At 50.4% G+C, this 24,350-nt stretch overlaps 1 protein-coding gene and 1 pseudogene across 4 annotated transcripts; both read left to right on the forward strand.

Annotated features, from left to right (window-relative positions):
• Positions 1-2,959: 2,959 nt before the first annotated feature.
• Positions 2,960-24,350, forward strand: Gal3st1 (galactose-3-O-sulfotransferase 1). Of its 4 annotated transcripts, none has more exons than XM_051165187.1 (3): positions 2,960-3,246; positions 21,525-21,664; positions 22,731-24,350. In XM_051165187.1, the coding sequence occupies exons 2-3, from the start codon at positions 21,534-21,536 to the stop codon at positions 23,869-23,871; spliced, it is 1,272 nt and encodes a 423-aa protein (XP_051021144.1). In that variant the 5' UTR covers positions 2,960-3,246; positions 21,525-21,533; the 3' UTR covers positions 23,872-24,350. The 4 variants fall into 4 exon arrangements, with proteins under 4 accessions (XP_051021144.1, XP_051021145.1, XP_051021143.1 ...); XM_051165188.1 differs by lacking the exon at positions 2,960-3,246 and adding an exon at positions 3,285-3,521; XM_051165186.1 differs by lacking the exon at positions 2,960-3,246 and adding an exon at positions 14,813-14,909.
• On the forward strand, positions 6,645-7,237 carry LOC127205895 (60S ribosomal protein L22-like; annotated as a pseudogene).

Genomic DNA, 24,350 nt, shown 5'->3' on the forward strand with positions numbered 1-24,350 from the left:
AGACATGCTAAGATTTCAGTCTCTTTAAAACAGCCAATCTTAAAAATTCGGTCAACTGTGGGCTCTAGTAAAATACTTTGTTCAAGAGGGGAAATCAAGGCATAGTCAGTCACAAAGCAAACCCAAATTCCAACCATCCAGTGTCTGGGATCCACTCACCATCTTCTGGGCTCCTCCAAAGGGCACCCGTCATTTCTCCACTCCGCCCTCTGCAGCACACATAGCTTGTAGGCCCCAGCCAGCTCTGCTGTACTGCCGTTCTTGGTGGGATCCCCTTGTGCTGGCTTTTCCAAAACTGCTGGGGTTCCTTGGGGCAACTGGGCTGCACTTTGACCAGTAGCCTGTCAGGCTCTACTGGTCCCAAGCCTCAGTGTTGCATGATCCCTTCAGTCCTGGGCCTTCAACTGCCACAGAGACTACACCTTCACCAAAGGCCTCTCCCGGCCTCTCAGTGTTGAGCCGCAGCTCTCTCCATGTCTTCGTCTTCAAAACCACCTGAGACTTTCACATCACCAAGCCCATGGCCTCTGGAACGCAGCTTTGTGCTCTCAGGAAACAACTTCCCACAAGATTTCACTTCGGTGATGCTTGTTTTGTTTTTGAAACAGGGTCTCTGTGTAGCCGTAGATGCCCTAGAACTCACTGTAGACCAGGCTGGCCTCAAACTCACAGAGCTCTGCCTGTCTCTGCCTCCTGGTGCTGGGATTAAAGGCGTGCACAATCACCACCAGGCTCTGGTCTCTCTAATCGCCACTAATTTCTTAGCTCAGTTAACCAGCATCAACTGTCCCACTAACACAGAGGTTTCTCTTGAATGGTTCTGGTCTCTTGTTAGTCATGGCTGACTCTTCAGCCCTAGCTAACCAGAACCATAGACTCTCAAGTCAAAACAGCAAATAACCCTGATAACAGAGTCTTTACATTTTTCTCTAAAACTTCACAAGCCGGGCCTCCGTCTTCTGTACTGCTCTCAACATTATCTTTTAAGTTCTTCAGGAACTAACCACCAAGCTCTCTTTTCTAGTCCAAATTTCCAAAGTCCTTCCACAATCCTCCCCAAAACATGGTGAGGCAATACCCCAGTCCTGGTGCCAACTTGGTCTTAGGATTCCTATTGCTGCGATGAAATGGATGAAACACTGAGAAAAGGATTTAGTTGCCTTGCACTTCCATATTGCTGTTCACTATTGAAGAAAGCCAGGGCAGGATCCTGGGGCCAGAGCTGAAACATAGACTGTGGAAGGCTGTTGCTTACTGCTTTGCTTCTTCCCCTGGCTTACTCAGCCTGCTTTCTTATAGAACCCAGGCCACCAGCCCAGGGATGGTACCACCCACTGTGGCCTGGGTGGTCCCCCACTGATCATTAATTGAGCAAATGCCTTAAAGCTGGGTCTCACCGAGGCATTTTCTCATCTGAAGGTCCATCCTCTCGGATGACTAATACAGGTAAGGGCTGAGGCCTAGGGGGAGGTATAACCTAGCTTTCCACCCAGATATGGCCACTGCTGCTCTCTCAGTTTGTGAGCTCTGTGGACCTGCCTTACAGGGTTCCACCTTCCTGCTTCGTTCAAACCACCTCTACTGATAGCCCTTTCCTGGAACTGTCCATGCATTGTAACAGGGCCAGGTCTGCCGTTATTCAGTCCTTTTCAGGACACTCTTCCCAAAGCCACTCCCCGGAGGCTGTGATGCACTAAACAGGGTGGGCTGGGCTCTGCCTTCCCTGAATCTAAAGGCCTGATAGCCTGGTCTACCTGTTTTGTACTGGCTTTCCATGTGCCACAGTGGCTGCACCTCACCTGAAAGGGGGGGGGGGTGCCAAGAATTTGGGCAGGCTGTGGCTTGTGGACCCAATAACACGGTCTCCCAAACTGGTGGTCTCACTGTATATGTGGGATAAAGGGGCTCTTATTTGATGCCATGCTCTGGTGTGGCAGCTGGGAGAGGCACGAACAAACTTTTGAAGTTGCAGCCTATATACAGATGACGACTCAGGCCTGCGTGGGTAAATGTGTATTTAGGGCACACAGAGAAAAGAAAGCCCATAAGACGACCTGGCAGCCAGGCTGATGTGGAATTTTCCCCATTCCAGTGTTGCCTAGAAATGTCGGGGGCAGAGGGACTCTGACGTGGCCCATGCTCGTCTGGATGGCCAGCTGGTTTTGTATTGCCCAGAGCTGGGGCTAACTCCAAGCGAGTTCCCATCCTTGCTTCTGCTTTGGGATGAAGTACATCCTGAACCTAGACAGTCACCAACTTTCCTACTTGCTCACTCTGTTGAGGATGCCCATCCTTAAAAGAGGGAAGTTAGCTGAACCGTTTTAAGTGACAGGACTCTTTGGAGCTAAGCCCCTACCCTGAGTCGGCCCAGGGATCCTGGCCTTTCTGCACCTGTTTTCCTTGGGTACCAAAAATGTCTTCCTGGCCTTCACAGAGGCAACAAGAAAGACCTATGTTCCACTGGACCCTGAGGAGCTCCAGTGCTCTCCATAAAAGGCTGGCCTGTCCCGCAATTTTTCTCCTCAGCCCAGGCTCCCCTCCCCAACACTACCACCAAGCCCCAGGCACCCTCTATTCCCTTCTAAGCCTGGCTGAGGACAATGGACCCCTTGGCCCTTCGGGGACAAATGGGCCTTGTTGGGCTGGCGGCGGGGGCGTGATATTGCGCCCTAGGGAACTGAATACCGCTTCTGTGCCTCTCAGGCAGGCGCGCAGTGGACAAGATAGGGGGAGGGAGCCGTGGTGGCCATTGGCTGTGGCGCCAGGGGCCGGGCCAGGCTGCCAGCCTCACCTAGCCAAGAGTGTTGAGAGCCCGTGAAGCAGCCGCTGCGGCGGCGGGGCGGAGGCTTGGTCCAGGCCTGCCAGAGCGCGGGGCCTCGGCAAGTGCGCCCCGCCGCCCAGTGTGCGCCCCAGAGGCGGCGGCGGCGGCGGCAGGGGTCGGCGGGGCCGACCCCTGTCACCCCGAGCCCAAGGAGAACCAAGGGCCAAGGAATGTCGGGAGGTCTAGCACTCAATCCGGCTGTGCCCTGCCTCAGCCTACTACCTGAGCCCTCTGCCTACACTACCCCAATAGACTGGGACAGCGAGCTCTCCCAGCGAGAGTTGTAGGAAGGCTGCGTTGTGTTCTGCAGGCTCAAGGCTGGTTGCTTGCCCTGCTCTGGGTACTCCTCCACCCAGGACCCCGGAGTCCCTGAAAGTGGAGTGGGTGGGGCTTGAAAAGCCTGGCTGCTGCACTCTCCTGAAACTGTGAGTCCGTTAATGATTAATCCTCTTGGACACCATGGCCTGGGCCTAGTGAAGGGGGAGGGGCAGGAATCTTCCCTCTCCTTTCCCAGAAGGGTCCATCACAGCAGAAACTGGGGGTCGTGGGCAGTGACAGACTCTGGTACTTGGGGAAGACCCCTCGGATCCATGGCTTCCTCTCCCCCTCCCCCCAGGAGGTGAGGACAGGAAAGATGCCTTATGCAATTGCACAGTTCCGGACGGAGTCCTGGACCAGTGCTCCATAAAGGGTTCCCCAGGTTGGACTGTTCTCTTAGTGAAAGTCCCTTCTTTTCCCAGTGGAGCCCCTCCTCCTTCCCCCTGAGCTGCCTGTAGTCACACATCTGGCTGCAGGAACCCACACTGGGAAGGGCAGCTGGCCTGACATCTGACACCTGTGGTTACTGTGGTGACGGTGAAGATGCCATGGAAATCTGGAGGAGGGAGGTGTGGAGGGAGACCCAATCAGAAAAACTCAACCTCTTCCTCTTTGGAGCGGGTGACCTGAGGGCCAGAGGGTCCTGCAGGCAGCACCAGCACCCCTCAGCTCATCTGCACTGTGCCCTACAAGGCACGTAGCTACTTATCTAGAGGGAGATTGCTGAGTCTTGGGGACTCAGTGAATTGCTGAAGGAGCCTGGCGGTGGTTGGGCACGTCTTTGGTCCCAACACTTGGGAGGCAGAGGCAGGTGGATCGCCGTGAGTTCGAGGCTAGCCTGGACTACAGGGCAAGTCCAGGATAGTCAGGGCGACACGGAGAAACCCTGTGTCGAAAACAAAACAAAACAAAAATTGCTGAAGGGCACCCAGCTCAGAAGTGGTTCAGTTTACTCCAGATCAGAGATTTTTCAGTATCCCATTTCAGTATCCGAGCCTCACCCGGGACTCCTCGGCCCAACTCCTCGCTCTTTGATCTTCCTCTGCTCTCTGAGCCCTCCCTCTGGCCTGACATTGGTGGGAAGGCAGGAGCGGAAACAGCAGAGCCCAGCTATCAGCTGTAGATTATATATAATGTATATGAGTGCTTGATTTGCATGCATGGCAGAAGAGGGCATCACATGTCAGTATGGATGGTTGTGAGCCACCATGTGGTTGCTGGGAATTGAACTCAGGACCTCTGGAAGAACAGTCAGTGCTCTTAACCACTGAGCCACCTCTCCAGCCCCCAGATGTTGCTTCTTGCTTAGGAATAGCTCTGCCTAGAGAAGAGTGCCTGCCTCCTTGGAACTTCTTTCTCTTACTGGGTTCTGTGCTGACTTGTCATACAAAGATTAATCTGCCTCCTGCAGTGCCCCCCACTGGGCTCCAAGGCACAGAGTCAGTTACCCTTTGCAAGAGAGCAGTGAGTCACTTGAGAGAATGGCTCACAACTGGTGGGCCCATAGGCCCCACCTGTGACTTGTGACCAGCTTCTTTTTTTAAAAAAAAGATTTTTTATTTATACAATATTCTTCCCGCATGCTGGAAGAGTACACCAGATCTCATTATAGATGGTTGTGAGCCATCATGTGGTTACTGGGAATTGAACCCAAGACCTTTGGAAGAACAAACAGTGCTCTTAACCACTGAGCCATCTCTCCAGCCCCATGACAAGCTTCTTGCTTTGTCTTAACACCATGAGAAATATGAATGGCTCCAGAGAGGACAACGCAGGATGGAGCAGAAACGCTCCCAAGGGTCTCCAGACTGGAGACCTCTAGGGTCGTCAGGTGGGAGCTAATAGCCTTTTCCAGGAGTTGCCTGCCTTCCACAGCTATCTTCAGGGCAGAGAGGTTAGGCCCTCAGGTATGTATCTTGACTCTCTGGGACACTCCCTGCCTGCCTCAATTTTGCTGGCTGTGGAATGTGAGTGATAGAGGCAAGTTGATATAAAGGGTGGGATACATTTGTCACTGAAAGGGTAAGGTGGCAAGTACATTGATGTAGATCACAGCCAGCCCCACTGCTGTGTGCCAGGGACGGAGCCAAGGGCACTGCATGCCTCACGTTTCTGGATCTTCTCATCAAGGCGGAGAGAGCATAGCTGCACCATTAAGTTTTAGGAAAGAGAAAGGGCTTTGCCAGCGACCACCCTGCAGGAGTGGAACAGTGGGTGTTATTAACCAGGCCACCCCATGCTATGTGTTTAATGCAGTCACGCGCGTCTTCAGATGGCGACTGGTATTGCAGGATATTATAAAGCACGGCTACTTTTTGCTGAATCCTCCATCCTCAGTCCCGGGAAATCTCTATGTTAAGAGGGTTGATGGAGTGGCTTGACTTCTTCCTGACATCTGTGAGTTGCCACTTCCCCACTTGAGCTGCTTTGTGTACTTGGATCTACTACCAGGAAGGCTAGTGGTTTTGCATGGGCAGGGTAATATCTTAGAGAGAGAGAGAGAGAGAGGAAGGGAGAGAGAGGGAGAGGGAGGGGGGGGCTGTGAATATGTTTCAAGTTCTAGCTTTGCCACAATTACTAGGCCTTTCTCTATCTGTTATGTAGGGCTGGCATATATACTGTGTGTGTATGTGTGTGTGTGTGTGTGTGTGTATGTATGTATGTATGTATATTGTGGTTGTGTGCTTGCCCTTTGGAACAATAGGTTGCTAGACATGGTGGCACATGCCTATATTTCTCTCATTTAGGAAACTGAGGCAGGAGCATAGCCAGTTTGAAATCAGTCAGGAACATAGTGAGCTGCTCTACACAGTGAGACCAGTCACACACACACACACACACACACACACACACACACACACACACACACACACACAAAGAAAGGAAAAGAAAAAAGAAGGTGACATAAGGGAAGGAACCATCTGGCAGTGTATAGTGCAGGCCTGGAAAAAAGGGGAAGCCGTGGGGGGGTCTAAAAAAAGGGTTGCTGTTTGATTAAAAAGAGGAATGGTCCTGAAGTCCTGACGTGTGACACTTCTTCATGATGGAATTATCACAGGAGTCTTTGTGGGCACTGCAGAAAGCAAGGGGCAGGTGTTAGAGAAGGCAATCCTGTTCTAGCATCCCTGAAGTGGGCTGAAGTTAGAACTGCGGGGGCAAAGGGCTGCGAGTCATAGCTCACCTGCTTCAGGTAGAGGAGGAATGAAACATCATGTTGATTATGTATCTGACAGCAATGGCTTGTCTGTGAAACTAAACAGCTCGTCTGACCTGTGAGGTGGATCCCAAGAGTTAGTATTACCATTGGCTGTGATCCGTAAATACTTTTTAGGTTAAAAAGCGTTGTTCTGTTGGGGGTGGTGTCTCTCTTTTCTTTAGCTCTTAATCTTTCAGGCTGGTAGCCTTGTTATTTGGGGCTGCTGATCCTGGCAAGAAAACGTTCATGGGGGCCACTGCTCATGGCGAAAAAACTTGCAGGTAGCCTGGCTATTTGGGACCACTGAGCATGGTGAGAAACTCTATCAGGCTGGCAGCCTGGCTACTTGGAGCTGATGGTTGTGGAGGGGGAAAAAAAAAACCTCTAGAGGAAAAGAGAAGTAGCAGAGATTTGAACTCTGGACTTTCAGATTGAAGGTCTGAGGCTTTATCAATTGAGCTATCCAGTCCTTCTGAGAGAAGGAAAGGGTGGGTTTAAGAAGATGTATTGAGCCCTTTCTACCTCCTCTGCCGACATGGTGCCCCTGAAAAACCTTGTGGTGAAGTGGGGCACGGGGAAGAAGCAGGATTTGAAGTTCACCCTTGACAGCACCCATCCTGTAGATGGGCTCATGGATGCTGGCGGTTTTGAGCAGTTCCTCTAGGAGAATGGGAAAGCCGGGGATCTTGGTGGAGGGATTGTGACCATTGGACGAAGTGAGAGTGAGACCATTGTCACTTCTGAAGTGCCTTTCTCCAAAAGGTATTTGAAATATGTCACCAAAAATTTTTTTTGAATAAGAACAATCTTCAAGGCTGGTTGCACGTTGTTGCCAACAGCAAAGAGAGTCATGAAGTGTGTTACTTCAGATTAACCAGGAAGAGGAGGAGGAGGAGGAGTAGGACAAGGATAAAGACCGACACATTGGCCTGGGATGTTTTGTATTAATTCATAAATAAAATTTAGAAACAAAAAAACAAAACAAAAAAAAAAACAAAAAAACAAAAAAAAAAAGAGGTGAGCGAAATTTCTGTTTCTAAAACTGTGATGGGTGGACTAAGCTGGATTTTGTGAAAGGCTATTTTAAATCCTAGAGGGGACAGGGAAGGTATTGGTTGGTCTTTAAGGTGAGAGGGAGAGATGGAACTATCTCCTCATATAGGACTTTCCATATAGGACTTTCTCTCTAAGGTTGTAATGCAGCGGCCACAGCCTCCTGGCAGAGGGGTGGGCTGTAGCCTGAGACTGGCTCCATCGTGTTAATGAGAAGGGGTACTGAAAACAAAAAGCGGTCAGTTATTTTTCTTTGCTTTTTTAAGACAGGGTTTCTCTGTGTAGCCTTGGCTGTCCTGGACTCACTTTGTAGACCAGGCTGGCCTCAAACTCACAGCGATCCACCTGCCTCCGCCTCCCGAGTGCTGGGATCAAAGGCGTGTGCTATCTATCACGCCCGACAAGTGGTCAGTCTTGAAGGTAGAGAGAGGAATAGAAAAAAAGCAATCTTTGATATCTATCACCAACAAAGGGACATTGCCAGCGATGACTGGGACACAGGGTTAGCCCCCTTGCGGGAGAACCCCAAATTCGCATGGCTTTATTAATTGCTCTAAAGTCTTGTAACCGATTTTGACTTAAAGGCATGAACTGTTAGGGAAAACAAGTATTTAAACAAGTTTTTGAGAAACTCATGGCTTCACCCCCAACCACCCTCAGGAATGTGTAGGAGAAGACTGGAGAGGGGATCAGGATTCCCACACCTGATGTCCTGTGCCTGTGGGTGGGCAATCCAAGGGACGAGCCAGTTTGGGTGGCCACTGTTGCCACTGCCACCAGCACAGTGACCCAGGGAAGGTCCAGTGGTGTCCCAATGGCACCTGCTTTGCCCACGACACATAGCAAGGCTTGGCGTCCATGTACATAGCAGCCAGGGCCTGGAGCAAGGCGGCACGGTGCAGACAGAGCTGGGCTGTCGTTCTGCGGCTGTTATTTGGGAAATGGAAGTGCGGAAGCGCGTTTTTCTCTGGCAGAAAAGAGTTAAGTGAGTGTGAACCAGGCCAGGAGGAACAGGGCCTGGCCTGATGTGGGTGGGTCAGTGCTTGCTTTGTGAGCAGAAGGTAGTGGAGGCCCTCTGAAACAGAGAAGCCGAGGTGGGAGCCTCGTTTTGTCCTCGCGAACACGATGGCTGCTTCAAGAAGGGCCGGCTGCTTGCTCCTCCCCATGGACCACTTGTGATGAGCCGAGCGGCTCAAGAAAAATGGCGGCCATCCCACTTGGCATGCTGGTGAACTGCGAATTCTGGTGAACTGGGCTCTTGTGATCCAGAGGGAAGAGTTGTTCTACTCCAAGCTTGAATTACACAGAGATGTATCTGGTTAAAATGACCTGTTGGTTAGCCAGGCGTGGTGGCGCATGCCTTTAATTCCAGTACTCAAGGACGAGGGAGGAGGGGGCAGGGCAGGGGCAGGTGGATTGCTGTGAGTTCGAGGCCAGCCTGGTCTACAAAGCGAGTCCAGGACAGCCAAGGCTACACAGAGAAACCCTGTCTTGAAAAACAAAAGAAAAACAACAACAACAACAAAGTGACCTGTTGGTATGTCTGCTGGGCTCTTGTAGAAGAGGTTCCCTGGCCAAAAAGTGTATCAAATACCTACAGGGTGTCGTCTCAGTCCTGATTTCTCGTGGGGTTAATATTAACTGGGAATGCTTGGGGTTCCTGAAATTCTGGCTCCAGATTGGAGTCATGAGTAAGAGAGGCAGAGCACACCGAGGTTTTGATTTGAGGGGTTGTTGTTTTTGTAACAGAATCACGGAGGTTGTGAAGCTGTTGCCTGTTTGGGGATGGGGGGGTGAGAGACTGTGGAGTTTCGGCTTCTCTGTTTTTTTGGTGGGCTTCTGAGAGGTTGGGCTGTCGGGGTCCAGAAAGGGGGTGAGGGAACCTTAGGCCAGCATCAGTAAGTGCCCCAACGAGCGGCTTCAGTTGCTCTGCAAACCTCACCCAGTCCCTCACAAAGGCGCAGATAGGACTTACCTCCCTCAGAGTGTGGAGATTTAGGCTTTTTAGGCTAGGGGACACCTACCCTTCCCCCCCCCCCCCCCCCCCCCCCCCCGCTCTACCTGGAAGCTCTGTTGCCCTGTGTTGTTGGTGCCAGCTGGCAGTGGTGGAAGTGGGGGGTGGTTTAGGTGCTGCGTGGATGGACCTTCAGATTAAAGGTCCCTGTTCTCACTCAGGGTCAGCTTAGAGCGCTCTCGGGAGGAGGCCTATGCACTAGGCCAGGGTGTAAAAAGAGTTTCCCACGGAATGTTACAGTTTAGGTCTTTTAGAATGAAACTGCCAGTATTAGGCAGCAGTGGAAACTCGGGTGTTCCAAAGGCCTGGGATGGTACCACGGTGCTAAAGCTCTTTGGTTAAGCTGCTGTGCTAAGCTTGGCAGGGGGTGCGGATGAATGCCCAGCAAGGCTAGTTTGGTGAGACTCAGGCCCAGCGGATGCTTCACCAGCGGGCAGTGGAGAGGGCTTCAGCGGATGCCAAAACAGTTCTGCAAGCTGGTGACCGGCAGAAGCTCGGGAGGGCAGCAGCTCGGGAGGGCAGCAGCGCGTGGCGGACTGATGGGCAGTCAGGCCCCAGTTCTTCCGGAAGCTCAGCGAATTTGGCGTTCAGTTCTTCACGAGCTCTTCCTTCCCCAGAATAAATGGACTGAGAGAGCCAGCCGATCTTTATTCATGAACCAGGATTTATAAACTTTGGGCGGACGGGAGGGGTTTGTGGATGTATGTGTCTGATTCGATGAGGCTAAGGGTGCCAGGATTTACGTGAAGCAATACAGTCCCTCACTGGCATGCAGTAGCACGAGGGAGGGGGGATGTCTTATCACAAGAAGAACGTAGTACTTAATTATCCATCCTATGGGCGGCGAAAGATCTCCTTAGCATAGGTGGAGTATTTCTAGGAATCCCCAGGTGCTTGCTGCCTGGGTTCTCTCAGGAAAGAAAGGATCATGCCTATAATCTTCCCTGAGGCTATGTGAATTTCCTTAGGGGACCTGGGGGTTCCCAGATCAGGCGAAGAGAGAACCCCTCTACAAAAGGGAGTTGATCGTCATCATCGACAGAGCTCCACTGGCTATCTGGAAAGGCCAGACTTCCACCTTAAAAAGCAGGATTCCACATAGATTAAACTGCTGAGTTCGTCACACCTCCCAGCTCTGTTCCGTCAGTAGCTCTGCCTTCCCGTGTAGGACACTAAGGTTTGGAAGGAGCGCCATGCCTGCCTTAGGAACATGAGGGGGTGGCCTGTGTGTGCAGGTCAGAGGACAACTTCCAGGAATTAGCTTTCCCTCCACCGTGTGAGTTATGGGGTTCAAACTCAGGTTATCAGACTTGGTGCAGACACCTTCACCTGCTGAGCCATCTTGCTGATCCGTTATTTATAAATTCTTGCGTTTTTTTTCCCAAAGCAATACAGATCCTGATAAAATCTGAACTTGTATATTCACATTATATTTACAGAACCAAATTGTGTTATTGATGGCAAATGGCCCCATTCCCTGGGGAAGTATACTTCATATCTGATATCGTTTCAGACCCTTCAACCTAAGTACAAATGGACAGTTTCACTCTTACGCATACATTAATTCTCTACAGTGTGTAACAAGGCAGCTGTTTTTATCATCTGCCCTCAGTTGTTTCCTTGTCAGTGACATGAACATAAAAGGTCTATGCTAGGCAGTTTGCTTTCTGCCTAGGGATGGTACTACCCACAGTGGGATGAGCACTCTTACATGATAAAAAACATCCCACAGATATTTGGCTGACAGCTTGGGATGCAGCACTGGCCTCCCTGGACCACAGCACCTTCTGTGTGCTGACTCTAAGGAAATACTTCTCAGAAGATTTTGCCTCAGTGATGCTGGTCTTAATCACAGCTGATGTCTCAGCCCTGGCTATAAGCACCAACTGTCCCTTTTATAATTAAGATAATGAGATATAGTATTATATGAGTTTATTAAATGAGCATGGGGAGAGAAGGATGGGGGAGGAGAGAGAGAGAGAGAGAGAGAGAGAGAGAGAGAGAGAGAGAGAGAGAGGGAGAGAACACGTAGGTAAGGGAGTAAGAGAGAGAGCCACAAGGAGGATTTGGCCTTTTATAATCTTGGGCAGGGCCACGCCCCCATGTCCGTTAGGCAGTGACATCATAGGTAGGCAGACTGAAGCAGAATCCAAACAGTCACAGTAAAGCAAAGGTTTTGCTTCCACAGATTCATAATCTAAAATATCACATAAACAGCCCTAGTGAGCCTTCATGAGCCAGGTCTCCGCTGTCTACATTTCTCTTAGCGTTATCTTGGCTTCCAAATTCCCACAGACCAGCCAGCCCATTAGTTTTTGAGCATTCTGTGGCTCTTCCCACACAAAGTTTCCAAATACACAACTTCCCAAAAGAGAAAAAAAGAAACAAGAAAAAGGAAGGAAGGAAGGAAGGAAGGAAGGAAGGAGCTGGAGAGATGTCTAAGCAGTTAAGAGCACTGGCTGTTCTTTCAAAGGACCTGGGTTCAGTTTCTAGCACCCACATGGTAGCTCACAACTATCTGTAGCTCCAATTCTAGGGGAATTTGGCACCTTCACAGACATACATGGAGACAAAACACCAATGCACATAAGATAAAAATAAATATTTTTATTTTTATTTATTTATTTTGGTTTTTCTTTCTTTTTTCTAAAGATTTATTTATTTATTTATTTATTTATTTATTTATTTATTTATACAGTGTTCTGCCTGCATGTGTGCCTACACCTCAGAAGAGGACACCAGATCTCATTGTAGATGGTTGTGAACCACCATATGGTTGCTGGGAATTGAACTCAGCATGGTTGGAAGAGCAGTCAGTGCTCTTAACCTCTGAGCCATCTCTCCAGCCCCCTATTTTGGTTTTTCGAGACAGGGTTTCTCTGTGTAGCCTTGGCTGTCCTGGAACTCGCTCTGTAGACCAGGCTGGCCTCGAACTTGGAGATCTACCTGCCTCTGCCTCCTTAGTGCTGAGATTAAAGGCATGTGCTACCACTCGTCCTGCTAGATACATCTTTAAAAAGAAAGAAAGGCCAAGAAGAGACTTGATACCCTATGAGCATATACAGGGGGAGGAAGTTCCCCTCAGTCACAGTCATAGGGGAGGGGAGTAGGGGGAAAATGGGAGGGAGGGAGGAATGAGAGGATACAAGGGATGGGATAACAATTGAGATGTAATATGAATAAATTAATAAAATATATTTTTAAAAAGCAAAGCAATAAATAAATAAAATTTGGAAGTTAAAAAAAAAGAAAGGAAGGAAGGAAGAAAGAAAGAGAGACATGGTCTGGTCTGTCACAGCCACACCTTTATTTTCTGGCACCAATTTCTGTTCTAGTTATGTTTCTCTGGCTGTGATAAACACCATGACCAAAAGCAGCATGTGGAAGAGGATTTATTTTAGCCTCCCAGTTACATCTACTATTGGGGCTGCCGAGACAGGCACTCAAGGCAGGAGGCTGAAGAAGAGAATACTGTTTAGTGCCCAACTCCCAAGCTCACGTTAGACAGCCTTCCCAGGCCCACGTCCCTAGAGATTTTCCCTACGTATTTCCCACTTTGGGCTGGGCCCTCCTATATCAAGAAAATACACACATGACCACAAACCAATCAGGCAATGCATACATCCCATTCCTGATGTCTGACTCACACTGGAAAGCTGCCTTCAGACGAGGTCGGCCCGGAAGGCACAAAAAGTGATGCATATTAGAAAAATAAATAAATAAAACCAACTCACATCCTAGCTCTGTGGGGTACCTCAAAGGTGGTCCATGAAGAGAGCCCACACATCTGGGCCCTTTAGGGACTCAAGACTGGGCCTTAAATTGGGAGACAATGGGAAAGGGAACAGAATAATATATCAGAAGCAGCAAAGTAAAGCCTTAAAGGGAGAGGGGACATCTCTTAGAAAACCCAGAGAGGAACTTAAGATGGCTAGCTCAGAGGAAGAATAAAAGGGGCTCCCCTGGGCCCACCCCCCCGCGTGCGAGTTTTTCTCTCCGTCCCCCACTGCTTCCAATAAACCTGAATTTATTTATTTATGTTCAGTGGTGTTTCACATGCATGTGTATATGTGTGAGGGTGTCAGATCTTAGAGTTACAGACAGTTGTGAGCTGCCATGTGGGTGCTGGGAATTGAACCTGGGTCCTTTGGAAGAGCAGCCAGGTGCTCTTAACTGCTGCTGAGCCATTTCTGAAGCCCCTAAACCTGCATTTATTAAAAAAACAAAAAACAAAACAAAACAATAAAAGGGTAGACTCCGCAGACAGATGGAGGAGGATGACCTTGACTGTCCCAGAGTTTATACTATTATTAACTGTGATTTTCTCTCTCTCTCTCTCTCTCTCTCTCTCTCTCTCTCTCTCTCTCTCTCGCTTTCAGACAGGGTTTTTTTGTGTAGCCTTGGCTGTCCTGGACTGGCTTACGTAGACCAGGCTGGCTTTGAACTCACAGAGATCCACCTGCCTCTGCCTCCCTGAGTGCTGGGATTACAGGTGTGCGCCACCGCACCCTGTGGTCGCCTGTGTCTTTAGAGCCTTCCACTTGAGCCATTTACAAGAGTGTGGACATCAAGGAAGGAGTGCACTTAATGACATCCCTCTGATGTGGGACAGAGTTAAGAGGAAACTGAGCTGAACCCAAGCTTGCTGCAGTGGCTAAGCACGAGTGTCAGGCTAGGAGACTAGACATTGTCTTCCTCTAAGGCCCTAGACCGCACTGCCTGACCCTATTACTTGCTTAGGCAGGCTGCCCAGAGTGGCACACACCCTTTGATGAAGGGCTTCGGGCTCAGAAATGCCATGTTTCCACTGGCCTTCTCACTCTGTTAGCTATTACCCTGGGGCTCCTGTAGTGAGCAAACTTCCATGGCTGCTGTGTCTTAGCATCTTCAGGTCCGAGTTTCTGGCAGGTGTTCATTTGGTCTGTGACTTTGTGGCTCTCTACTCTGCTTCGGTGAGCCTTAGTTTCTTTTTTTTCTTTTTCTTTTCTTTTCTTTTTTTCTTTTTTTTTTTTTTTTTTTTTTTTTTTTTTTTTTTTTTTTTTGTCACCAGCCTGAGGGAGTCTTTGGCCCCCCAGAGCAGCAGGGAAGCTTGAATGAGCTGCCCCCATAGGTGGATCCAGTTTCCCCCACAGCCTTCAACCTTGCAGTGGCTGTGCCCTTGGCTCAAGGGCACTTAAAACCTGGCTGAGCTCTTGGGTAAATCTTGGGTAAATGAGCTACCTAGCTGTTAGGGTCTAGAGAGGGGCAGAGAACACCCAGGGCTGTCTAGCCAGAGGACAGAAGACCAGGGCGCCACCTGGGCATTCCATTCACTATGGGAGGCGGGGGGGGGGGGGGGGGGAAGGGGGGGAGTAGGAGATCATAAATATTCATAAGCACTGGGGGTTGGGGGGGTGGACAATGGAGTCAGCCAGCCGCCTGCTGGGTGTCATTGGAGCATTCTTGTTCTGACTGCAGAGGCAGCCTGGGTGTTAGAAGAGGAAAGGGGCAGCCAGCCACAGCTCAAGGTGAGTGTGTCTCCTCTGCCTCCGCACGGAGAGCAGAGGGTCCGTGTGCGGTGCTAACACTCTCAGCCGGCTTTACCATCCTGGGCAAGTGCAGGCTCTAGTGGGTAAGTCCTGCTTCTCCTTTGGTCCTGCAGGGTCCTCGCTGAGCAGGAGGAGGTTGTGGGGTCTGGCTCGCTAACAATTATTGGAATGAAGTGGCAGGGACAACCAATGAGAATAAGGACCTATGAGGGAAATGACAAGGGAGCCATCGGTCCAAGAACCCGGGTCTGTCACCACCATGGGCAGGAGGAAGTAGAAAACCCAGATTCTAGTCGTGCCTTCTACTCCCCTCGTGCTGTGTGCCCTTGAGGATATTCTTGACTTTTCTGAGGTTTGGCTTCTCCGGCTTCTTTGGAAACCGAGGTCTCGGGGCCATTGGTTGTCAGTTCAGTAAATGTCTGTCCTGTGGCAGCCTTGTGCCTGCGTGTGTTCCATTTGAACATTCAGCATCCCATGATGACATTGCACTGGTATTATTTTGGAGAAGAAATTAAGAAGGAAACAGACTTGCTTAGGGCATACAGCAAGCTGGAGTGTGTGTGTGTCTTAACACTTAAATTTTATATTTAGTTACTATAGGGAAGTGAGAGTGTGGAGACCAGAGGATAATTTCTGGAACCTAGGGAGCAAACTTAGGTTGTCAGTCTTCGTAGCAAGTACCTTTACCAGTTGAGCCATCTAGCCCTCCTCATATTTAGTTTCTATGGGTCTCTGTACATATAGCTCAGTCAAGCCTCAGACCCGGCATCCTCCACCACACTGTTGGGATTGCAGGTGTGCCCCACCATACCTGGCTTCAGAGCTAGGCTTTGGGAGCAGAACCCAGCCTGGGGGCATGGCTCTCTTTCTGGTTCTCTTGTGTGGCTCTCACATGCATGTTCCTGTGCATGCATGATCCCCACGTATGATTTCCATGTTCGGCTCGCTCATGGTAGGGCATGGGAAGTTTATTTATTTGTCCTTTTGAGACAAGGCCTCGATCTGCAGCCCACTTTCTCTGGCCTCTAACCCTAAATCCTCAGTCTTCTGAGTGCTCAGACCGTAGGCGGGCCCACCCGCCACACCCAGAAAAGAATAGCACACATATATTATAATTATTATCAGCATTGCCATTCTCAGTGCTGGGGGGGGCGGAGGGGCAGAACCCAGGGGCTTGTCTGTGCTAAACAAACACTTTACCACAAAAACTACATAGCTAAAGCTTCGTGGGGCCTTTGACATACCTGCCATGTATGACCCTCATAGTATGTGAGGGCGCCCGTAGGCTACTTCCCTGTGTAGCTGTCACTGATGTGGTAGGTGCCAGAGCAAGGATTTTATTTATACTCTTCACCCAGATACCCAGGGCGTGGGGCGTCATTAATCAAACATTCACCAAGTGCCAGGCTCAAAGATCTCTGAGATGACTCACCTGCAGCTGGTCGTAAGTGTGTGTGTGTGTGTGTGTGTGTGTGTGTGTGATGGGGGGGAGGGGTGCCTCTCCTGTGAGGTAGGAGTGGGCCCTGATCAACAGTGACGACAATGATTGTCACTGCTATTAATAATTAATACTCTGATCACCTGTCATTGGAACCCTATAGCTTCGGGGTTGCTCTCCCTCAAGCCAGGCTCTTGGGTACTGGCCAGCCCTAGTCTAGCCTTAGTTTGTCCAGGGTCTCTCCCATTGCTCAGGGAAGGGCCTGCCTTCCCTTCGTGGCTACTGTGTATCCACCTTTTGCTGGAGGAGACTGAGACTCAAGCGAGCAGGAGTTTTATTGCCAAATTCAGAGGCCAGGCAGCAAGATGGGTGAGGAGCCTTGGGATCCCTCAAGAAGCTGGTCCAGGAGAGCCAGCCAACCACTGTCCCTTTCTGCTTCTCATCCCTTCATATTATTGGCTGTCAGCTCTGCCCACGAAGGGCAGAAAATTCTCTGTTCCTAGGAGCCTCGTTCTCCCATATACAAAATAGGGTGATGGTATGCCACAGTGGCATCCACTGAGTGGAGTCAGTTAGTGGCTATGGAAAAGCTCCTGCCTCAGGTCTGGCTTCTAGCAGAAATTCAAGCGGCCTCCATCAGGCCTCAGTACTCTCAGGGACTTGGTAAGGTTTGGAAAAACCCAAGCAGGAGAATGAGTGAATCGGTGAGTCAGTGATACTTCCCGGGTGAGGGAACACACCGCCCCTGGAGTGGGATCAGGAAGCCCCCCACCTCCCCATTGGCAGTTTAGGATGCTGGTCTGCCCCCTACTGCCAGTCCTCCACCATAGCCCTCTATCACGGCAGCTTCTCGGAGTTCCGGAAAGTAACCCGGTAAGTGGGGCTGAACAGGGTGGGTCCCCAGGCTTAGCAGCCAGCCAGCTATGAGAACTTGACACCTCTAACACTAGACAAACGAAGACTTAGCGGCTCACTGTCTGTTCCGGGCCGAACCTTGGGTTGTGAGCCGGCTTTCCGGTATCCCCAGCAGAAGGCTGGAGGCTGACTGGAACTCACCGCGCCGGTCTTCCCCAGTCCGGTACCACCATTCCTTGCCCAGAATTTAGGAAGGTTGTAGCCAACACAGAGTGATACTGGTGTACTGACTGCTCAGTAGCCTCCCCAGGGGTCCAGCCAGACTCCTCTCCTCAACTTCTCTTCAGTTTATAGATGAGAAACAGACTCCAAGGGGATCCCTGGCTTTGTCTGAAGTCCTTGTCAAAGCGCAGCCCTGAAAGTGTCCAGCTGGGCGTGGTGGCGCATGTCTTTAGTCACAGCACTCCGGAGGCAGAGGCAGGAGTATCTCTGTGAGCTGAGGCCAGCCTGGGCTACAAAGTAAGCTCCAGGACAGCCAGAGCTACGTAGTGAGGCCCTGTCTCCAAACAAACAAACCAAATGCTGAGGTCCACACCTTCCCATCCTGTTGTTTAGTTTGGTTTTCATGACACTGTCTTATAATGTAGCCCAGGCTGGCCTGAACTCTTGACCCTAAGCTTCCCCTGGGATCACAGTCATGGGTCACCACATCTGGTTGCACTTTGTAAATGTTAAAATGTGCCTAGCTCAGTGGTAGAATTGTTTTTTTTTTTTTTTTTTTTTAATAATTTATTTAATTTTATGTGCATTGATGTGGGGCAAAGGGTGTCCGATCCTTTGGAACTGGAATTACAGACACTTGTGAGCTGCCATGTGGGAGCTGGGAGATGAACCCCAGGTCCTTTGGAAGAGCAGTGTTCTTAACCACTGAGCCATCTCTCCAGCCTCCAGTGGTAGAATTCTTGCCTGGAATACCGGAGGCCCTAGGCTTATCTCAGCATTGCTTAGGGAAAAAGGGGGCTGAGGGCAAAAATCCCAAACCTGACCTAAAGGCAACGTATCATCCCTTTCCCTGTTAAACAGTATATGTGATCCCTTTTTAAATGCAACTGTTGTGAAATGAGTAATTTAGATGAATAATTCTTTCTATACTTCTCCCCACATAAGAAGGTATCTCCCCAGAATAGACTCTGGAAACGGAGAACACAGGTTTGAGATCCTTAACCAAAAATCTAAAATTGAAGATGATCTAAAATCTGCAACTTTTCAAAATATCAACATGACGCCACAAGTGGAAAACTCCACATCTGACCTCATGTGATAAGTCATAGTCAAAACATAGGTACATTACAAATATTGTATAAAATTATTTCTGGCTATGCATTTTAGGTACATAACTAATGAATTTCATGTTTAGATTTTGGCTGTTACCAAAACATTTTGTATGTGTGTACACATGTATAGGTGTGTGCATGTATATTTGTATGAACACACATGTGCAGTGGAGTTCAGAGGTCACCATGAGCAGTCTTCTTTGGTTGCAGTCTACCTTACTTTTTGTTTGTTTGGTTTTTCGAGACAGTGTTTCTCTGTGTAGCCTTGGCTCTGTGTAGCCTTGGCTGTCCTGGACTACCTTTGTAGACCAGGCTGGCCTTGAACTCACAGCAATCCGCCTGCCTCTGCCTCCCGAGTGCTGGGATTAAAGGCGTGTGCCACCGCCGCCCAGCTTCCTCCCCCTGGCTTTCTAAGGAAGTGGCTCTCAGTGAGTCTGAAACTCAGTGACTGGCTAAGCTGGCTGGCCACTGGGCTCCAGTCCGTCCACCTATCTCTGCTTCCCAAGAGCTAACACTAGAAGGTGGACACTGCGCCTGGCTCTTGTTTTTTAATGTGGTGTCAGGGAGATGGGGCTCATCTTTATGCCCCAGTAGTTAGAATTTCCCCAGCTGTGCCATCTCCCCAGCCCCTTTAAGATATCTCTTTTTGCATATGAAAAATAACCCCAGAAATAAAAAAAGTGCAAAGTACCAGGCGTGGTAGCACACGGCTTTAATCCTAGCACTCGAGAGGGATGCCAAGGCCAGCCTGGTCTACAGAGTTCCAGGACAGCCAGGCTTACACAGAGAAACCCAGGCTTGAAAATCAAAGTAAATAAACAGATATATAGACCAGACTGGTGTCAAAATCTCAGAGATGTGCCTGGGATGAAAGGTGTGCACTACTTTGCCCGATTAAGATTTATTCTAAAGTAAATGAATGTGTGTGTGTGTGTGTGTGTGTGTGTGTGTGTGTGTGTGTGTGTGTAAAACCCCACAGGCCACCAGACCCCATGGAAGCTAGACTTGCAGGCAGCCGTTAGGCTCCCGATACGGATGCTGGGAACTGAACTCAGCCCAGTTTATATTATCAACCACCACAGAGCCATCATCTCTCCAGCCTCCTGCTGGTATGTGCAGACAGGACCTCATGTAGTCCAGATTGGTCTCAAACGGGGTATGTGGCTAAGGCTGGTCCAGTCTTCCACATGCCAGGATTTGCTTTCTTCTTCTCTTGTTTCCATTGCTGGAGAATTGAATCTCAGCCTCAAGTATGTGTTTTCAAGTTGGCTGGCTTTTCTTCCTTCCTTCCTTTATTTATTTATTTTTTTAAATCTATAAATGACTTCTAGGAATGGACTTGGTGTGTATGGTGTGCCTTTGTCCATTGCTGATGCACACTGAGGTTGCTATCTCTCTCTTTCTTTCTGTTTCTAATCAAGTTGCCACGAACACCTGCGGAACACATGACTTAATGCACTTGTCTGTCCAGGTGTCTCCATAGAACAGTAACAAGTCAGTGAGCCTCACAGACAGCACTGCCTTCTGCAAACGCTCTCCCTGGCCTTCACCCAGCCGCACAGAATGAGCAATGGTTCTCTCGTTGTCACAGGAAAGAGGAAATTCCCTCCTGTGTGGATTTCTCGTTCTGTCCTTTTCTGTGAGGCCAATGTCCTCATCGAGAGGCAAGGGCTCAGAGATTGCTGCCACTTTTTCTGGGGGTGGGCCTGGTGGGGGGGCTTCTCTCAGCAAGCAGTCATGGGTACCTTAGCTAACTTTCCCAGGGACGTTACCTGGGGGTGCGGCCTCCAGATGCACTTGGTAGCGTGCCACGCATGTGGTCACAGGGCAGTGTGTATGACCTGCAGCCCCAGGGGCTTAGGAGCATTAGCTCCCAAGTGGAAAGTTTCAGACCTTGGCTTTACACCCATGGGGAGGTACACCTCTACTACCCCTCCCCTGCCCACTGCCCCCCCCCCCCGCCTTAACTCTCTCCTGGACTCTGATTCTGTAGCTTGGACCTCAACCATTACCTCTCACATTCCTGTCTTCTGTGGCTACAGCCACTGTAGACAGGATCAAACTGCACTCCCAGCCCCCAAACAAATAACACAACAAAAATGCACCAAGATATCCTGCTAAAGTGCTATTAGTGTTTTTTTGTTGTTGTTGGTTTTTTTGGTTTGGTTTTGTTTGTTTTTAAGACAAGGTTTCTCTATGTAGCTCTGGTTGTCCTGGAACTCACAGGACCAGGCCAGCCACAAACTCAGAGATCTGCTGCCTCTGGCTCCCTCGGACTGGGATTAAAGGCGTGCATCACCACTGCTTAGCCAAGCTAGCAGCTTTCAATATAAGCACCTTTCTTTCATGCAATATTTGGAACATAACTATACAACTAAATATCTCTTTTTTCTTTTTTTTTTTTTCTTTCTTTGTTTTTGGTTTTTTGAGACAGGGTTTCTCTGTGTAGCCCTAGCTGTCCTGGACTCACTTTGTGGACCAGGCTGGCCTTGAACTCACAGCGATCTACCTCTTTCTCCTTCCCGAGTGCTGGGATTAAAGGCGCGTGCCACCATGCCCAGCTTCTTTTTTTTTTTTTTTTTTTTTTTTTTTTTTTCCTTTTAATTGCAGCAGGGAGGATAGTGTAGGGGACAGGGAAGCCTTCCCTAGGAACAGGACCTGGGGCACGGGACTGAGAGGGGTTCCTCTCCTTCTGTACCCCCAGGATGCATTCATTGTAAAGCCCAAAAGGTCCTACAAAAAAGGCAGTTATCCCCCATGTCCGTACTAGCCATCTGAAAGTTAGAACCGTGCTCTGCAGAACCTTCTCCCTGCCTGCCCTGCCTTCTCTCCTTGAGCTGTTGTCCGCTGTCATCTGCCCCGCTAACCTTCCGGCCCCGTCAGCACCCTGTTCGGAGCTGTGGCAGCTGCAGAGACCCCGGGACCGACCTCCTGACCCTTCTCCTTTGTCTGTGCTGTCCCTCGCAGTTTCCTGAGATGACTCTGCTGCCGAAGAAGCCCTGGGAGTTCAAGGCCAAGGGGCTGGTGCTGGGAGCACTCTTTACAAGTTTCCTGTTGCTGTTCTACTCCTATGTGGTCCCTCCACTCCATCCCAACATGCCCGTCACGTGAGTGGCATCCAACAGTGGGAGGTGGGTAGGGGCATCTTCCTGGTCCACAATGGAAGCTTCCATTTAGACAGCTACCCTGTATCACCTGCACCATGCCGTGCGGGCCAGGCATTCCGGCAGAACTCTTGGTGCAACCGAGGCCTCGGGGTGCCTCGGTGGGGAGAAGGGCAGAGCCTGGTGCACAGAGCAGGAAAGCCACCTAACACTGTGTCCGGTGCTTGGATTATAACCTGAGGCTCCAGCGCAGGCCACAGCAGGGGCTGGGATAGAGCCAGAGTATGGTTTGTCCCAGAACACTCATCTGTCACAGAGGCTGGATTCAAACTTCTCAAGCTTGGCCCTATGTGACTGTGTTCCTAAGCACCCAGGCTATTCCATCTCCTCAGGAGGCTGCTCAGCATATACCTGGTGCAGCCTCTGCCTCAGTTAGCTGTAGTAAGGTAATCTGGAAAAAAAAATATTGCCAATAATTGATTTAAAACAAAACAAAACAAAGGGCTGGGGAGATACCTCAGCAGGTTTTGTTGTTGTTGTTGTTTTCTTTCTTGAGACAGGGTTTCTCTGTGTAGCCTTGGCTGTTCGGGGGGGGGGGGGTCACTTTGTAGACCAGGCTGGCCTCGAACTCACAGCAATCTACCTGTCTCTGCCTCCCAAGTGCTGGGATTAAAGGCATGTGCCACCAGGCAGGGTGATACCTCAGCAGTTAAGTGCACTGGCTGTTCTTCCAACGGACCCTGGTTCAATTCCCAGCAGCCACTTGGCACCTCACAACTGTCTAGAATTCCAATTGCAGGGGAATCTGGCACTCTCACATAGAAAGTGCAGGCAGAACACCAGTGTACATAAAATAAAAATAAATAAATAATTTTAAAATGAAACAAAAGCCTAGGAATTTCGGCCCAGTTGCAGCTTAGCTGGTAAAGTGCTTTCCTAGGAATCATAAAGCCTTCAAAGGCTGCATCAGCCTCTTTTAGCTGCCTGGTTGGTCCAGCTCCTAGCTCCCAGCTCCCTGATGGTGCTGTACTCGCAATGCCTGACCCCTCTCCATCCCTGTCTCCCACAGGACCTCAGAGGCTGCCGAGCCCTGCTCCCCTGCCCCCAGTGAGCCAGTGGCGGCCACTCCAGCCAATGGCTCTACTGGAAGGTGTCAACCTCGGCTAGATATCGTGTTTGTGAAGACGCACAAGACCGCCAGCAGCACGCTGCTCAACATCCTCTTCCGCTTCGGCCAGAAGCACGGGCTCAAGTTCGCCTTCCCCAATGGCCGCAACGACTTCCGTTACCCGTCCTTTTTCGCGCGCAGCCAAGTGCAAGACTATCGGCCCGGGGCGTGTTTCAACATCATCTGTAACCATATGCGCTTTCACTACGACGAGGTGCGCGGGCTGGTGCGGCCTGGCGCCGCCTTCATCACTGTCCTCCGGGACCCCGCGCGGCTCTTCGAGTCCTCCTTCCACTATTTTGGGTCGGTGGTGCCGCTGACCTGGAAGCTGTCCAGCCGCGACAAGCTGGCTGAGTTCCTGCAGGACCCGGATCGCTACTACGACCCGAGAGGCTACAATGCGCATTATCTCCGCAACTTGCTCTTCTTTGACCTGGGTTATGACAGCAGCATGGACCCGGGCAACCCGCGCGTGCAGGAGCACATCCTGGAGGTGGAGCACCGCTTCCACCTGGTGCTGCTACAGGAGTACTTCGACGAATCCCTGGTGCTGCTCCGGGAGCTGCTGTGCTGGGACCTGGAGGACGTGTTGTACTTCAAGCTCAACGCGCGGCGTGACCCGTTGGTGCCTCGGCTCTCGGGCGAGCTGTACCGCCGTGCTACTGCCTGGAACCTGCTGGATGCACGCCTCTACCGCCACTTCAACGCCAGCTTCTGGCAAAAGGTGGAGGCCTTCGGGCGAGAGCGCATGGCGCGCGAGGTGGCCAAGCTGCGCCAAGCTAACGAGCACATGCGTCACATATGCATAGATGGTGGCCAAGCAGTGGATGCCGAGGCCATCCAGGACTCGGCCATGCAGCCCTGGCAGCCCCTGGGCATCAAATCCATCCTGGGTTACAACCTCAAGAAGAGCATCGAGCCGCAACACGCGCAACTCTGCCGGCGCATGCTCACTCCTGAGATCCAGTACCTGTCTGACCTCGGCGCCAATCTCTGGATCACCAAGCTCTGGAAGTTCCTTAGGGACTTTCTAAGGTGGTGACGACGTATCTTGGCCCTTCCTGCTGCAGAAGGGCCAGGCCAGGGAACTTCTGTTACCTAGCCTTTCCCCAACCACACCTGGTGCCACCCTGGGGTCCCCTAGAGTCATAGCTGACCGGGACTGGTCTCTCTGTACAAGAGAGGGCCTAACCGAGAAGTATTTAACTAATTATGCCATTTTAAAAAAAATTAAATCTCCTTTATTTCCAGCCTCCTCTTACATGAGGAGACTCAGAAGTAAAGGAATTTGATGTGTTTTTGTTAATCGGCCTCACTGTGGTGACTGGAGGGGTTCTGGGATGGGACCTTTGGGAGGGTGTCTGTGGGATGGAGCGCAGCAGAGGGCCAGTGACCTAGGGTGCTTGTTACTTGCTGGAGTCCTGTGTGGTTCAGGGATTGCCACAAGCTGCTGAGACGTGGAAAGTCATGCGTGTCGCTGAGCACTTGTTTCATCCCCGCTCCCAGGGGGTGAGTGCTGTG

This window comes from Acomys russatus, chromosome 22 (assembly GCF_903995435.1).
Source record: "Acomys russatus chromosome 22, mAcoRus1.1, whole genome shotgun sequence".
In the NCBI taxonomy this organism is placed as follows: domain Eukaryota; kingdom Metazoa; phylum Chordata; class Mammalia; order Rodentia; family Muridae; genus Acomys; species Acomys russatus.